Below are 17042 nucleotides of genomic sequence, written 5' to 3'. Positions count from 1 at the left end.
TCTTCACAATAGGTCACACTAAGACAACATGGGTTTTAATTACATTACTTAAAAAAAAAGATTAAATACAAGTATTCAGAGCAAAGGAAGTACTAGCTTCTCTGCTATTAAAACATCTAGAATACCCTGACCTTATCGTTTAAAGAGGGCACCGATATCCAGATACCCAGAGGAAAGTAGGATGGCAAAAGATATAAAAATAGTTGTGTGAGGAAAGTCTCAGGACATTTAGCGCAAGAAAGACAGTAGTTCTCAAATGTCTGAATAAAAAGGAAACTGAAAGATCCAATGAAAGTCACAGGGAAGCAGACCTCACAAAGCCACACCAAAAACCGAAAACCTGCAAAGCAGCAGGCTCCACAGAAGGCAAGTGTCAAAAAAAAGGGAGGTAGGACAGGATAATTAACCAAGTGAGGAATGCTCCAGGCTGAGACTTTTGGTAGGTGGAAGATGCGACTAGATGGTGTCTTAGATCCCATCTAATTTTCAGATTCCAGGATTCCAACATTTCAGATGAAGACATACTACAAATTTAGAAATTGTATACTGAATTGCAATTTTAATACTAGAACTAGAATTGTGTTCCTTTAGTTAAATGAACAGCCCAGTTCTGAACTTCCCACTCTCCCTTCAACAAACATTTGTGTTCAAGTGGGTAGCAAAGGAAGAAAGTTAGATGTACTACGGGGCGACAGCACAGGCAGGTGACCAAAACTGCAACATCTTTGTCTGGCATGGTGACATCACATCATGAAGACATTTCTGTGCACAGCCCAGCAGCTTATACACTGGGAGCCAGTCCTTGGTGTTGGCATTTTTGTGTTTCTAGCCATATAAAGAAAAAGTTACTAACAGTATGCCTGGCCAAAAACCCCCTTGTATACTTTGAAGGAAAGGATTATATATTATTCCACTTGTATTAAATAAAACAGTTAAGAAATGCTTAAGCAAAAGCTAAAGTAGTTGATGTACAAAACCATCATTACATTAAGTTAAATAGAAAGTTAAACTATCTTCATTTCATATGTCTCCACCTTCTATCCCTGACTCAATCTAAATACCAATTCTGAAGACTGGTAAGTAGGTGGTAGTCATGTAAACAACTGGCATCAAAATGGTTATTACAACTTTAAAAAATCAATATTAAGAGAATTACAGACACTGTTTTTTTTTTAATAACAACTGTGAGGGTTGCCAGCAACTATCTATTTGAGAAATAATAAAGAAGAATGTATTTTATGTTTCAGTCAATAAAAATATTTGTAATGGTGCCTAAAAGGTGGTGCAGGAAGATCTGAATGATGCTGATTTTCTGAATGAGGGCTTAAGGAAAGATATGTCAGTGGTTTACACTGTCATAAAAAAGTTCCAGTAGAAAAAGTGAAGTATTTTGCAACTTAAGAATACATAATCTAATGCTTATTCCATAGTAATAATGTTTAAACAGTACTCAGCTTAAGAATTTCACTATTTTAACATGTACTAAAGTGTATCTATAAAGTAAGAAAACTTGGATGTAAGATGTGGACCTTAATGGAAGCTATGTGATGGGGACCAGCTCTGAACTGTTCCTACCCTTATTTGCAAAATACAAACAACACTATTTACTCACCATATGACTGATTTGAGGGATTAATGAGTACCTCATTATAATATGCTCCATTAAAGTAATATATTAGCCAATGCTATCATTAAGATTAATTTTAACTAATGTACTATTATACGAGAAAAAAGTATTTTACTGAATACAACTTGAAGTGTAGGAATTTAAATTCAAAGATGGGAAATCTGGCACAAAGATCCCTTATTATGTAAAAGAAAATTTATTTTACATAGATTTCTTAGTATTTCAAATAAACAGTCAACATGTGAGTTTTAAAGATGGCATGTCATTTTTCTGATTATGTAAGAAATATTTAGAGAAAAAACTCACCCATAACCCCACCACAGTGATAATTACTGTTGTTGTTCTATGCTCACATAGGCACAAGTTTGGAGGTTGGCTAAATCCATGTATTTATCTGTGCGTATTAGACAAGATTGGGATCACATGCATACACTGTTGTATCTGAACAAAGGATTTTGTAAAAATCTTCAACCTGAGATATGGAAAATAGGAATACTGAATTGATTTCCCTTGAATACTAAGGAAAGTGAACTTTTCGAATATTACTAAATACTTGTATTTATCCTATGTGAACTGCCTCACCTCCTTTGCCCATTTTCCCTCTGAGATGTCTCACTGACTTCTAAGCGCTCATATATGTGGAGGAGAAGCAGCCTGCTGCCTGACTGTGCTATTCCTTCTGCTAGAAATGATCAGCCCCTACTTCTACACCCGGTTCACTCCGACTTGTTCTCCAGCTTGGCACCACCCTCCTTCAATCAGTTCTCAAACGATGAAATGGAAACCGAAGCGTCAGGCCCCGTCCAGGGGGTGCGGATCCAGCAGGCACCAAGACCCGCAGAGGGAAAACAGGAGCCCTCAGCCCCGAGGGGAGTTTAGAGTGAAGATTCAGATGTGAGGTGAAGTGGGCGGCCTGGCCAGAGTGGCACCAGATCCAGCTGGAGACGAAGGGAGGTTCAACCATGCCTTCCAGGACACGTGGAGGATTTTCATGTGCTCCCCAAGAGCAGTGGTGGGCCAAAGAGAAGCCAGACGTGACATAACGTATGTGCCTTTAGTGAAAATTGACCACTGCCACTTCTGGAACAGCAGAGTGGGCTGCAAGGTAAGAGGGGCAGAAAACTCAGTCGGGGTCCTGTGCAGCAGTCCTGGGGAGAGGTGACAGCACAGTCCTGGGAAGAGGTGACGGCAGCGGGGCCGGGTGGATGAGGATGGAAAGAAGCAGACAGAAGAGAGGATTTTTAGCAGACACACCGAACAGAGCTTTGGGACTGATACGGGGACGGGGAAAGGGAGATGGAGGATGACTCAAGCCAGTGGCCTAAGATACTATTGACTGAGACAGGGACACTGGAGGGAGAGCAGGCCTGCAGGGGGGTGGCGTGGGGGTGGGGAGAGGGCTTCAGTTTTGGGCATGCTGAACTGAAGGAACCTGGGAGACATCCAAGAGGAGACACAGGGCAGGCCATCAGATAGAGTCCACTCCTCAGGACAGGCCTCGGTCTAGATCAGAGGTGAAAATGTGGGAACTCTCGTACAGAAGGTAATTAAAACCACGACGGGTAAAATAAGAAATCACAGGAACTAAGACATCTGCTCTCCAAGGCTGAGCCAGAGCCTCCACTGCCCCGATGAACACTCCCGACCACGCCACCGAGCGCACCGCCAAAGGCCTCCCCCTTCCCCGCCCCCGGCACAGTCACTTTGTATTTGTGTGTGTCTCCCTGGAAGACAATAAACACCTCAGACGCAGGATCGGATCTTACTCATTTTTGTACCCAAGTCTCGGCATGGTTCCCAAGGCATGAAACACATTCAATAAAATGTCTGTGCGCGCTTAACTGTTAGCTTGAGATTATTAAAAAGCACTATCTACACACACGCACACACACACATACAAATTTACGAGCTCAGGCTCTGGAGCAGATTACTTGGATTACATCCAGACTCTAACCCTAACCGGTCATCTGACCTGGGGCAAGTTATTCAACGCCTTTGGGCCTCAATGTGCACGGCTGTAAAGCAAGGTAAGGCCCATAACAGCATCTATCACGGTGTTGGGCAAACTAAAATTTCATGCAAAGCCCTTAGCACCGTGCTTGGACATGGTCAACATTCAAATTTGGCCATTCTCATTGCTACTGTTATTATCTCCTTCTTTCATCTTCCATGGATAGAGAAATGTTCAAAAATGGAAAGGATTTTCAGTTATTCCTTGTGGTCCTGGGCCTCCAGCTTTGTAACACAAAAACAGAACATGTTGCTTCAAGTCTAAAAGCAAGGGATAAAAATAAAGAATACAATTTTGAGGTATCTGGTAAATAAAATTATTTTAAAAACATCTAAATTCAACAGTGAATTTTTAAAAAATCTCCAATAATAACCAAACGATTACAAACCAATAAAAGGTAGTTGTTGATTGTGTGGGTTTTTTTTTTTGGAGGTGGGAGGGTTGGATGGGAGGGATGCGCGTTGGGAAGAGACGGGGACAAGAAAGAATCTGACCAAGTCTACTGCAAATTACAAAACTGGTATTTTGCTGATTTTTATTTAGCTGAGTACCTGCCAAAACAGGAAAGCTGAATATTAAGTTGCAACACAACTGCTTATCATATTCTTTTATTTAAAGTGTAAATTTATCATGCTCTTTTCAAGTGCAAGGCCTCAGTTTTCCCCAGCAGCTCTTAAATGTGTATTTTCCCATATTATGAGCTATCATTTTAAAAACCACCAAGTTTATCTCTTTACAGAGAATCCTAATATTTGTTCTAAGTTACGCATCATGACTAACTACAATTTGTGAGACTAGTTTAGCCATTAAGCTGATGCTTATAATACATCATAATTTTTAAAAGACTATTACTTTCTTTGCAAGTATTAAAGTTAATTCATTGGGTCACTACCAAACTGAATATACCCTCTTTCAGCTTGTGGGTGGTGTCAGGGTTGGCATGCATAAAGTTCAAATTTCTCTGTACTCTGATTTTTATTTCAAGGGTACGAATGTAGGGTTCAAACTTGAACTGCTAACTGCTTATCAAGAACTGAATCAAGAGAAAGCACTGCAAGGTGAACACACAACAGGTGGCATTTCCTATTACGACAGATTCCTTTTAACTGCTTTTATAGGTTTACCCTTCATATAAAATGTCTGCTCTTATGTAGACAACCTGTTTAAGGTCTAGGTCATGTTTAGCTGTCCTTTAAAAAGAAAAGAACATGAGGTTATGAAATTAGCTACTTGGAAAATAGTGAACAGAGTTCACTTTTCTAGTTAAAAAATAGTTTCTACTGCTTAGTAAAAAATGCAACATACTTAAATGAAAACAAATGGGACTGCAGAGTGAATACTCTTTCCACATGTAAACACCATAAAGAATTTCTTGTTTTACTCAGAAATGGGCAGATCTTTCATTGATTGAGGGCTGTGTCACTCAAAAAAGATAAATATGTAGAACTTGGCTACAGACAAGAAGAAAATCATACAATTTTTAAAATTGGAAACTAAGGTCTGTGAGAAGGACTAAAGGATACCGATTTAAAATCAGCACAATAGTAAACTGAGTAACTGATAAAAAGGTACAAGTAAAAGAAAGTATTCTTACATAGAACACACAGCAAGAGCGATAAGGAAGTTTTCTGATCGGAACACTGGTTCTTAACTTAAGAAAAAGCCAAAACAAACAAAATCAAAGCTATAAGGAGGCATGAGCCCCAAAGATATTGATTAACTAACCTTTGTAGGGCCCTGATTTTAAAAACATTTCCAAATTGGTTCTAATGTGCAGTCAGTTGAGAACTACTGGGCTGAAACACCACAAAAGGTCATCAAAATAATGGAATTTCCCTCTCAGTAGTCCTTAAAATGGGTTATAGCCTCATATCAGGGCTGTTTATCATAGAGAAAGAACATCAAGATTTCTGCACTCTGTTTACCATGCATTGTTTCCTTAACTCGGATTCATGCATTAACCTGTCACAATCTGCCTCCTGCCTCTGCATGGCAGGAAATGTTGGAAATGAACGGCTCACTGCTGAATCCAATGTCACGGCTGACACCTCCTCCTACTGGACCTCTCCAGAGCACACAGCACTGGGAACCCGATTCTCAAAATGCTTCCTCACCATCCCCTAACCTTGGCTTCTGAGGCTCCTTTCCCAGGTTCTCCTCCCATCTCAAATACTGCTCTGTCAGCCCCTTAAATCATCAAATTCTTCAGTGAAGTCCATGACGGCCCCTGAAAAGCTCAACGATTGGTTCCAAAGATGCAAAACCCCTTGAAATCGCAGAAACACAAATTTAGATGTGTACCTGAGAAGGCCCTTGTTTTCTGCATATTCTCAAGTGAGTTTAAGATCCCGGAAGGTAATAAACCACTGCCCTGAATCCTTCTCTTCTTTAAGCTTTCCAGCTTCAACTGCTAATCGTAAATTCACGGTTCTGACTTCAATCCTGACCTATCAGAGATCTGAATCCATTTCCTGTCTGTGAGGCATATTCATTCAATTAAACCAACACATCCACAATTCATAATTAATCCCCTCAGAAATACTTGCTGTCTCTAGATTCTTAATTTTAGTTAACAGAGCCACCACCCAACACTCACACATCTGAATCAGAAATTGCAGAATCATCTATCATCTCTTCTTTTTCTCCTACACCCCAGTAACTTTTCATCTCGCTTCTTTTTGGCAGCCCAAGAGTCAGTGTTTTATTTGAGGCTTTCATATGTCAAGACGGCGACAGCCTTCTAGTGGAACTCTGCTTGCAGCCTCCACAATTTAGCCCGTCTACCAAACAAGCTACCAGAACTGTCTTCCTCATTGTGTCACACCCCTGCTTAAGCAACCTCTCTTGGCTCTCTTACTGTGACAGCACAAAATCAACTTTTTTGGCTTGGAATGCAGTCAGTTTCATGTCTCCAAATTACCTTTTGTAACCTAAACTTCCACTTCCAACACACCTTAACAGTTGCAACTTTTCACCATTCCTCTTGCAATACCAGACCCTTTCCTGATTTTCTATCTGCCTAGGATGCCCCTTCCCCACTCCTTCAACTAACAAACTCTCACTCTTAAGTGCATTCATTTAGTATGCAACTAACGTGAACGTACCACTGCAGCCAGACACTGGGAACCGGTTCAGAATAAAACGATGGGGTAAAGAACCCTCATGGCAGTTGTATTCAGTGGAAGAAACAGACAACAAATTGACAAGCAATGAAAATAATTAGACAATGTGATATGTCTTACATTCCAGGAAATGAGATGACAAAAGAAAAACTTCAGAATCATCCAGGAAGGCTTCTTAACTTCTTGGAGATGGGAAATTATTTTTAAAATGAGATCTTGAAGGACAAGGAGCCAGTCACAGGGAACACTGACAGAAGACACTCCCAAGCAGAGGGCACAGCAAATGTGAAGGTACTGACTGTATTAAAACTGTCTACTGGATGGTAGGCACCATGCTCCTTGAAGAGAACTGTTTAATATAAACATGTGTCTTTACAATGTGGCTTAGTGGCGGGCAAATGGTCATCAACTCAATCAACAGTTGCTGAATTAAATGAATAAGAACAACTGAAAGAACTGTGGGGTTGGGGAACAGTGGGAAGAGCAGACATCCTCCACTGTAACAGTAAGACTCTTAGTAGCCCCAGCCCACTCAAGTTCTCTAACGGCGTCCTACTATCTCATTTCACTTTCTGACAAGTTCCACTTGGTGCTCCTGCACCTAGCAAGTCATTATTGGTCTTAGTTCAGACCCTCAAATCCTACAGGGCAACTGAGTTCCAGGTACTCTCACAAATACAGAAATGTAATACGATTCTGACGTAAGGGAAGACTTATTTTAACTAAAACACACATACAAACCCTAAGCACTTTTGATATATATTCCCTTCTTTTTGCCCTAAGTTACACTCTCCATTTCACCTGCAAGGGTCCTAACTCATCCATATCCTGAGTTCATTGCATGACAGCTGGTTACAGACTGGCTACCCTGTCATTGACTTTCAGCACATCAGCCATCTAGTGAACAGGGTTTAATACTAAAGCCATTATGCCTGTCTTTACAAAGTGAGAGTGAGGATATAACACAAGACAAATTAAGTCAAGGATACAGTTTGAGACATTTGAATCTCTTCCAATTTAACAGGCCCCAAACAAAAAAGCCTAGAAAGAGTTCATTAAAAGGCACACATTCTTAACATACACACAAATTAAACAATTACCCAAGTGGGTTTACCCTATGCGTTGAAGCAGAATTTTCAAGATTACTGGCCAGCAAAAGGTTTTCTCTAAACATTTACATTAGCAATGTGCTGCTGAGAGGATGATAAAAGTATCTTTCATAGTTTCTTTTTTATCAGTTGTGAACTGTTGAGCCACGTCATATCCTTTATCTCAGGTCCTCCCCCACCAACAAAAAAGAACAGAGAACTGAGTTAAGAAATCTGGGGCACCTTTGAGATGAGCACACCAAGTCTGTGTTGAGGAAGGGCTGATGAATTGGTGACTGTGCCTTCAACATGGCTGTGTCTCTTACAAGCAACCTAACTTGCCACTAGCAGAGATCCTGGGATGTAGTCAACCCATGAGCAATTCAGGGATGCTCACTACAAACTCACTAGGCTGCACATGCATACAAGCAAATGGAGACACCCAAGACGCTCACTGTAGCCACAGGCAGGTGAGAAAAAGGCTTTGTGGTTCAACAAAAGTATCTGGCAAATTGAAGAGTAGAGAGGTTCTTGTTCCACAAAAGCTTCAGGTTCATCATGAATCTTAGCAGAAGTTCAAACAGGGACAGAGCCTATAAGTGTTAGCCATAGTTATAAGCCAAATGCCCATCTTCAGCTTTGCACTTCTGGGTTACACACTGGCTTTAGCCTCTTCAACACCCGTCCCTGAAAAAGGGTGGTGTGAAGAACACCAGGGAAACACAAACAATGGGTTAGAATGAAACATGCAGGTTTTATTCTGGACGATAGTACTGACAACCTAGAGAGCCAGTTTTCCTAAAAATCTCCCAATACAGTTCTCAGAATATCTAAAATTAAGGATATACACATGTGCAAGTATATACATGAAACAGCCATGATCATTTCCTTGCTTATCTCAATAATATTTTAGATCTAGAATCCACAATGGCTGCAGGAATTATGCTAACAATATTATATCAATACTACATCTACTCTAGCCGATGTAATTATTAGTTCTCAGTGAAATCAACAGTAGCAACTACATGTCACTTTCTTTAAACAGGAAAACAAAAGCCACACCTCTAAATACAAGCATATCTGCCAATCTTCTTGGGTGGGGAAAGGAAGGTAAGCCAGCTAAAACAAATAAAGACAAAACAATATGGAAGGAGTTATAAAACTTTACCCTTGTACATATAAAGCAAAACATATTTTTAATAATGTTTTATATAAACTTCTATATGTTTAATAAAAATATTATTTCAACTAAAAACAAAGACCTAGATATTAGCCAAAATAGGAAAGAAGAATTTGTGATTTACATACTTAAGCAGATATATTTTATTTTCTAGTCAGCAGTGTCAAAGGAACATACAATTAAACTAAAACACATGGACTTAACATTAAAAAGTTAGCCATTTCAATAGCAGCCTAATAAACAAAGCTATGTAATTATCAGATTATTCCTTGATTAGATAGCCTCAGTATTTGGTGTGAGCTGTACCATAATCAAATAATTTTGCAACCTTGAATTATTGGTGCAGAGCAGCAGATTCAGCTACCTCTAAAATTATGAGGACACTACTATGTAGAGCAGGTTTACAGTGACATAGAAAACTCAAGTTAAATGGCTTGACAATGACACCAATTAAGTTTCAAGTTTACCATCACCTAAGGTTATACAAGTAATAAATAGTGTCTTCTAAAAAAAGACTAATTCTGCTAAATGAAACCATCAGGGGCTATTCCTTTTATTCAGAAGTACCATACAGCTAAACAAGCAGCCGAGTCCGCAGGGAAATAGCGTTTGAATAGCTGCAACATGGCGCCAGACCAGGCTTTGTTGGCCTTCCTTTTCCAACGAACAGAGACGTCTCTTGTTACTGAGTCCATCTGCCATGATAACCAGATGCCCGTGTGACAATTCAGAATTAAAACAAAAAGCGCTTCCCCGCTCTCAAGACCTAACAGCAGAGTTGAGTCCAACAGTCAGTGATCACAAAGAATTTCAATGTTTTAATAGCCTCCAAATGAAGGAAACAAAGTATTCAAGTGGTCTAAGGGTTCACCTTTAACGTGCTACTTCATATCACTGCGATTAGCGCCAGCTAGCAGTTTTGCTGCTAACTCTGCAGAACTTTGTTTCAAGTGCTTTATGCTTACTTCTGACAGCAACCCAATGAGGTGGTACTAATATTAACTCCATTTTGTAGATGAGGAAACTGGGGAACGAAGGCAGTGAAAAAACCTGCTCAAGGCCATAACCAGCTAGTAAGCAACAAAGCTACCATGCTCAACACAGGCAGCTTGTATCCAGAGTCCATGCTCTTATCTTTTTCTTTTTTTCTTTTTAAATTGTGTGTGTGTGTGTGTGTGTGTTTGCGGGTGGTAATTAGGGTTATTTATTTATTTTAATGGAGGTACTGGGGACTGAAGCCAGGACCTCGTGCATGCTAAGCACACACTCTACCACTGAGCTGCTCCCTCCCCCCAGAGTCCATGCTCTTAAGTGCTACACTAACCTTAATTCCAAGAAAGCATAACTGATTTTGATATGAAAATACTTATAATTTATCAGGAGGAGAAAGGCTAATGCCTATTTCTTGGGAACCACTTAATTAATAAAGACAAATTTTGACTTCTTTCAAAATGTTGTGAATTCTCAGTGAGTTAAAATGCAAAAACATATCATGGGCCAGCATCTATAGACAGATGTCTATAAAGGTAAATACGACAGTAACAGGAGCCATCCATACATGTCCTGAGAAGACTGTCCTTAACACAACCCGATTTTCTGTCTTTCTTGTTGGATGAATGTTGCATGGTCAGAGTCACCAGCCAAAGTTTTGTGCTGCAATTTTTGGGTGAAATTTTAGACAGTTTCATTACTGATTCCTTACAAGAAGGCTGATTTGAGCTTTCCCAGAATTGATCTCAGTGTGTTTTTTAACATTTAATGGGGTCCCTAGCAGCATGATTCCCGTCACAAAACAAGCCATTTAAACCAAACCGTGAATTTTATCACCCTTTAGTCACAAGATCAGATGAGTACAATTTTTGATAGGACCTGACTCCTTACCATGAATGACATACTTATGGAGTCTTGCTTTTTCACTGTACACACGCACACACTCCATTTCTCTTCTAAAAGATGGATTGTGTCACAACACAGAAATCAAATTTGTCTAGAAGGCCTGAAAAGACCTCAGATATGCATACACTCTTTCACCCTTTTGAAATTATCCAAAGTGGTAATTATGTGACAAGAACAGATACTGTATCTACTCAAGGCAGTAAAGCATTATTTTTATTATTTGAATTGGTTTAAAAAAAAAAAACAAACATAATCATGTTTGAGAAAACTTACAGCCAGTAAAAAGTTAATTTTAGGCACCAAGAATTAGACTCCTAATTAGATTCGATGCCCAAAGGTTCCCCTTATCCACTAGATAAGTCCCTGAAGTGAAAGAAATTTTTTTGAAAAAAGATAAATATCCTTTCATGTTAATCTTCAAAATACACACACACACACACACACACACACACACACACACACACACAAAACATGAATATACAGTATGATGGTGACTTACAGTCCTGATGCTCAAGAAACTGCTAATTTAGCAGATACGATGACCAACCACTGTAGCACTACGCAGTGTGTAATAGCAGGTTTAAAATTCAAATTTATTTGTCACATTTTGGTAACCATGTATGTCACTTCTCTGCTATCTACAAGTGCACAAAAAGCACCTGAAGAGAAATACCTTTCATCAGCTTGGCACACCTGTTGTGGCACCAGGCATATTAAAGGGGAAACAAATATGGGTGGAAATTTCAGGAAATCTTTATTTATTAATTCATAATAACAGCCAAACTTTCAAAGCATTACAGATTTTCAGCCATTATGGGAACATTCTACTCTCAATTCAAACTTTATTTTTCATAGCAATAATAAGTCATCACATGGTTTATGATGCAACAGAAGGAAATCAGTCACCAGGTAATTACGGGCCTCCTTCACCTAAAAACAGCACTGACACCCACTCAACCAGAGTATACAATACTTGCTAATTTTTAAATAATGTGCCACATCCATGATAAGAAATAATACTCTGGAAAAAATATTCAGCTGTGTATTTGGTATGTATCCATTCTACTTTATAGCAAATTCTGCACATTCTATATATGTATACATTGACAAAAAATTTTTATTTCAGAGTTTTCTACACACACAAAAAAAACTGTGGGACACACTTACATTGTTCCCTCTGGGGTGGGAGGCATAGCTCAGTGGAAGAGTGCGTGCTTGGTATGCACGAGGTCCTGGGTTCAATCCCCGCTGCCTCCATTAAAAAAAAAACTTGTTCTAATTCGGCAAAATTTAATTTCAGTCAAATATTAAGATGCAAAATGATCAGAAAAGACAGGTGTTAAGAAAAGTGTTTTAGAGTAAGAATTATGAAAATCTAAGGTTCAATGAAAAACACACAGCAGTCTTACAATACTCTTTAAAAAAGTGACTACATCTCCAATTACAGTATCAACACTTGGACTTCTAAAACATCTTTCACTTCAAAAAGTTGCAACATTTTTACACGCCTTTCTTCAATACGGTCTTGAGCCTCCACATCAGGCACACATCACTGCACAGCCAACAGTGATTCGGAATGAACACAGAACATCTGATACGACCTCGCCAGTTCTCCAAATAAAGGGGAGGGATACAGAGGGAAAATGCAACAGACAAAGTAACACTTAATAAAAAGGATACACAGGCCAAGGACGTATGTTGAAAAACTCCACAGAAACAGAAATAGAACAAATAACAGAAAAACAACATTTTAAACTTTATTGGGGGGGGGTAATTGGGTATTTATTTATTTATTTATATGGAGGTACTGGGGATTGAACCCAGGACCTCATACATGCTAAGCACACACTCTACTCCTGAGCTATACCCTCCCACCAAAAAAAGATCATTTTTGATTGGCATGTGATTAAGGAGAGGAACTAAGACAACACAAAATGTTGGGAGTGTTGGAGCAGAGAGCAGGGAAAACAGGGATTGTTAAAAAAGGTGGAAATTAGGGCTGAAACACCCCCCTCCCCCAAATATGGAAGGGATAAGGGACAGAGGCAGCAGCAAATAAGATCTAGGTGACGTTGACTGTGATGGCAGCTTTGAGACTGAGGGAATTCACTAAGTCTCAGATGCACTAAGAAAATCCTGGGACTCAACATCCAACAGCCTCAAATGTGGTCATCTTCCAGTATATCCTTCACAGAAGTACAGCTATATGAAAAGATGAAGCAACAGTCCTTGATTCATTAACCTAAAGATGACAGTATCAGGTTTTTCTTCTTAAGAGGCTTAAAATGCAATTTTAAGTTTTCCAGTGTTTACACTTCCCATCTTTGTTAAAGGAAACTGTCCACCTCTTTGCACATATATGAAATTCCTTTAACAAGAGATGCTGAACCTTAATTTAGTGAGTCATAAACTGTATTCTGGCTTCAGTCAACCAGTCAAGAGCACATAGCAGCAGATCGTTACAGTTTCTGAGACGGATTTTGAGGGCAGAGTACAAAAAGAGGGGGCTGGGAACAAGGATGACACCTTTTTGTTTCAGACAAGCCAGGCTTAGTGAAAAAGGTAAAGGACAAACAGAAACCGTGGTTGACATAATTGATTCTGCAATTTATCAGCTTTATTTTCATCTTTAATCTTCAACTTTATATAAGGAGCTTTTTCCCCACTGGACAGAAAATGGTATTACTGTAGTATGTAATGTGGCCATTTCAGTACATCACAGGAAAACCTCATTTATTGTCCTGGAATGGTTTTGGAAAGCATAAAACCATTAAGCAGTTAGTGATGTAAAGCTTAAAGAGAGATCATAAACTGATGAGTATGTAACCGGACATACCAACTGCAAATAATTCCTCAAACCGCATAGAGATAAAAGTCCTTTCTCAATGTGAATGAATTGCCATTTTCTCAAACTTTCAAAGAGACTGCAGATTATGTTAGAATAGCTGAACCTTCTCATATTTCCCTTTTCTCAATTTCCCCAGGGAATCTGTCATTATTTCTCCACACAAAAACCACACCAAGCTTTGTTTCCTTTTCTTTCCCTGAGCCAATTTTAAGGCACTGTTCTTGACCCTAAATTCACAAGCCCACGCTGGTTAACTGCCAGTGTCGCTTTGGAACTGCAGGTGACAGATGCAGTCAGAGAGCTCACAGATGTGGATTGGCTGCAGTCTGAATCCTATTACAATGAGCACACTGACAGAGCCCGCAGATGCACATCTCGGCGGAAGGAGTTTTAAAAATCGTCATTCCCAATTAAATTCACTTTTAGGGCTCTTACTGGCTATCACTCAGAGCATATCCCGACTCTCAATCCTCCTTAGCCCTATCTACAATTCATTTTATCTTTCTCAGTTCCTCATCCTTCTTCATCAAGCCTAATTTTTCTGCTACCAATAATAAAATAAGGCGAGGCTGTTGGCATTGCCAGAACCAGGAACCGATGAAGGTGCTATTTGGGAGCATTCCAGCCGCGGCAGAGGCAGCTGCAAGTTTCCTGGGAAGCGACGGACCCCTAGCATCTCTGCACGATTTCTCTTCCCCTGGGTGAGGGCTCCACAGAGACAGATGGGCAATCTCCCTTCCGTCTTTCGCAGTGGTGGCTAACAGGAAAAATACACCTCTTTTCTTATCCCACACCCCACTGGATAACGCTCCCAGGCAGTGACGCCCCACCCCCACCCCGTTATCCCTGATGAGATCCCCAAATAACACCCTGTCCTCCCAAGAATTGGACCCTCCCTCGGCCCCCGGACCGATTCCCCGCATCTGAGCGCCTCTCCTCCAGGCATCCGCCCCCGCACACCCCGCCCGCAGAGCGGCCCCGGCTCCGCACACGCCCGCCCCGCGCCCAGACGCCCCGCACCCGGCACTCAGGCCGCCCGGCCGCCCGCGCTCCCCCTGCCCAGGGTCGCCGACGGAGTTACCGTGGGAAGAGTGGGCGGCGGCAGAGGACGCGGCGGCAGCGCTGCTGCCGGTTGCGGCGGACGCGAAGGATAAGCTGGAGGACAAGGATGATGATGAGGCGGGCGCGCTCCCCAGTCTCCATGGAACTCCCGCCCCGGCCCGTTGCTAGGAGCCCCCAAGGCCCGGGCTCAGTCTTTCGTGCTTTGTTGTTCCGGGTACAGGGCGGCCGCCGCTTCCCCGCGACAATAAATAGACAAGACGCGGGGGAGCATAGAGACGGCGTGCGGAGGCTAGAGCGCCGCCGGACAGGGCCCCTCTGGATTCCTCGCTAGCCACCCACTTCCGGCTCTCGCTGCTCCCTCACTTTCCCCCGCCCCTTCCCCCACTTTCCCTTCCTCCTTCCTGGTTGCCCAGGTCGGGCCCCGCCTGCCGAAGTGCTTAGCTTGTTGGGGGTAGTGGGGGAAAGGTATGATTAGGATAGACGTTTTTTGCTTGAGAATCGCCTAAAAAGATTTCGAAAGAACTGTATATACCTTGTGCATTTTTAGCTGGTAGCTAAACGTGAACACGTTATTTCTGGCGTACAGCATATTATACACAGACTTTTTTTCCCCCAGAACCTTAGAACTTTCTCGTTAGCTCATTCAATTTGTAGAAAAGGTTCGCCATTCAACATAATTAGCGAAGCTGATTCTAACGAAGATGTTTTCTGTCTGAAAAAAGTCCTGCTTCGCTTTTTCGGTTAAAATAAACGCGTTAATTTATGCCTTCGCGATAAAGCTCTCATTAAGGAATTGTAACCGTAGTCCTAATAGCGATAGGAGATGAAAGAATGGATACACGGATAGATTGATAGGATGGAGAGAGAGACAGAGACAGAGACAGAAAAGGCAGGGAGTGTAGGTCACACTTCTGTCGCGTGTCCCGTCGATATTCCTTACTCAACTTGGGTTTGCGGTCGGACTCTGCCTTGGGAGCCGGGAGGCACTTCACAGGCTTTTACGCCGCGTAGCCGGATCCAAAAAGGATGGGAGGTGGGAAAGGGCTGCTGCAGGCTGGGGCTCACGTGGAAGCTGGGTGCCTGGGGACCGAGACCCTTCTGCCGCTCTGCGCCCCAGTAGCCTTGGAATGACCCGGGGGACCCCGAGGGGCGCACACTCGCCAGTTTGAACCGACGCGCTGGGGTCCGCGGGTGCTCTCGGGACCCCTTGAGGGGTGATCCAAGAGGCGCTGCCTGCTGGAGCGAGACCCGAATAACGGCCCCGGGAGCTCCAGGCAGCGCGGAACCCCGCAGCGCCCCCGGAGCCCCACTCCCAGGCCAGCGCAGGCCTCTGCTCCAGAGCTGGGCTGCAGTCAGAAACCTCTGTTCCTGGATGAAGCCAATGGGCAGCTCTGATTTAATAAAAGGCCATGAGGCGGGCTCCTGGGTGCCCGGACTCTGATTGGTGTGAATCTTATGCATGAAAAATGGTAACGCCACAGTCCTTTTGAAAGAAAGGACATAAGCTGACTTCTGGGGGAATTTGGGAATAGGCGACCATTTGGGTATTTCACTACTTACGGAGTCTCCAAGGACGCCTCTTGATCTTTTTCTTCCCGCTCTGTTAAAGCAAAGTATTTGAGCATTGAAAAGCACTGCAGAATTATGGAAGTTTCATTTTGTTTCAATTTCTGTACCAGCTGTGCTGGAGCGCTAGCGGATGGGGCATCATGATCAGAGCAAGGGGAAGAGCATCTGAGATGAGAGAGAAACTAAGGCCTGGAACTTTTCAGTGCCTTTTGGGCCAAGTAGAAGGGAGTTTGGATTTTCCTTCAAGTGCTAGGGGAAGTGAAGGGTTTTAATCTGTAGAGTGACATAGTCTGATTTACCAAGGGAATAGCAGGGGAAAGGCTCTATTCCAATGATTGCTGCCACTGATGAAAAGCCAATTTTAGAGTGACTCAGGTCTTTATGAGGAGACTGGCAAGATACCTGGTATTGAGCTTGTTACTTTGCACTCTACTCCCCTTTTGTCACCGATTAGTCAACGATTTATCTCATTACAGTAATTCTCCATTCTGGCATTGGATTTGATTTTGCTGCAGGCACCATTCTCCATAGAATTTTTGTATTATTATTATTATTGAATGCTTATACATTATCACATTAGCTCAAACATCATTTCTCTGACCAAGGAATTCACTTCAAGATGAAAGAAGTAAGACAATG

The 17042-nt window shown here is 41.7% G+C and overlaps 1 protein-coding gene and 1 non-coding gene across 4 annotated transcripts in view; one reads left to right on the top strand and one right to left on the bottom strand.

Moving 5' to 3' along the window:
• The window catches only part of TBPL1 (TATA-box binding protein like 1), a 30680-nt gene extending 14877 nt beyond the window's left edge, over positions 1–15803 (bottom strand). The window contains exon 1 of one of the 3 annotated variants that reach the window (XM_032484972.1): positions 15779–15803. Coding sequence is in view for 1 of the 3 variants with exons in the window: in XM_032484970.1 (XP_032340861.1) it covers positions 14854–14975 (122 nt within the window). In the remaining 2 variants the exon portion in view is untranslated. Of the gene's footprint in view, positions 1–14853; positions 15739–15778 lie in introns of those variants that run through there. The other 2 variants (XM_032484970.1, XM_032484971.1) reach the window with 2 other exon arrangements.
• Positions 12110–12181, top strand: TRNAT-GGU. Its single transcript has one exon. It is a non-coding gene; the product is annotated as a tRNA-Thr (tRNA).
• Positions 15804–17042: the final 1239 nt, after the last annotated feature.

This window comes from Camelus ferus, chromosome 8, assembly GCF_009834535.1.
Source record: "Camelus ferus isolate YT-003-E chromosome 8, BCGSAC_Cfer_1.0, whole genome shotgun sequence".
NCBI classification, from domain to species: domain Eukaryota; kingdom Metazoa; phylum Chordata; class Mammalia; order Artiodactyla; family Camelidae; genus Camelus; species Camelus ferus.
Note: the sequence above shows the minus strand (reverse complement) of the source record. Positions and strands in the feature narration are given on the sequence as shown.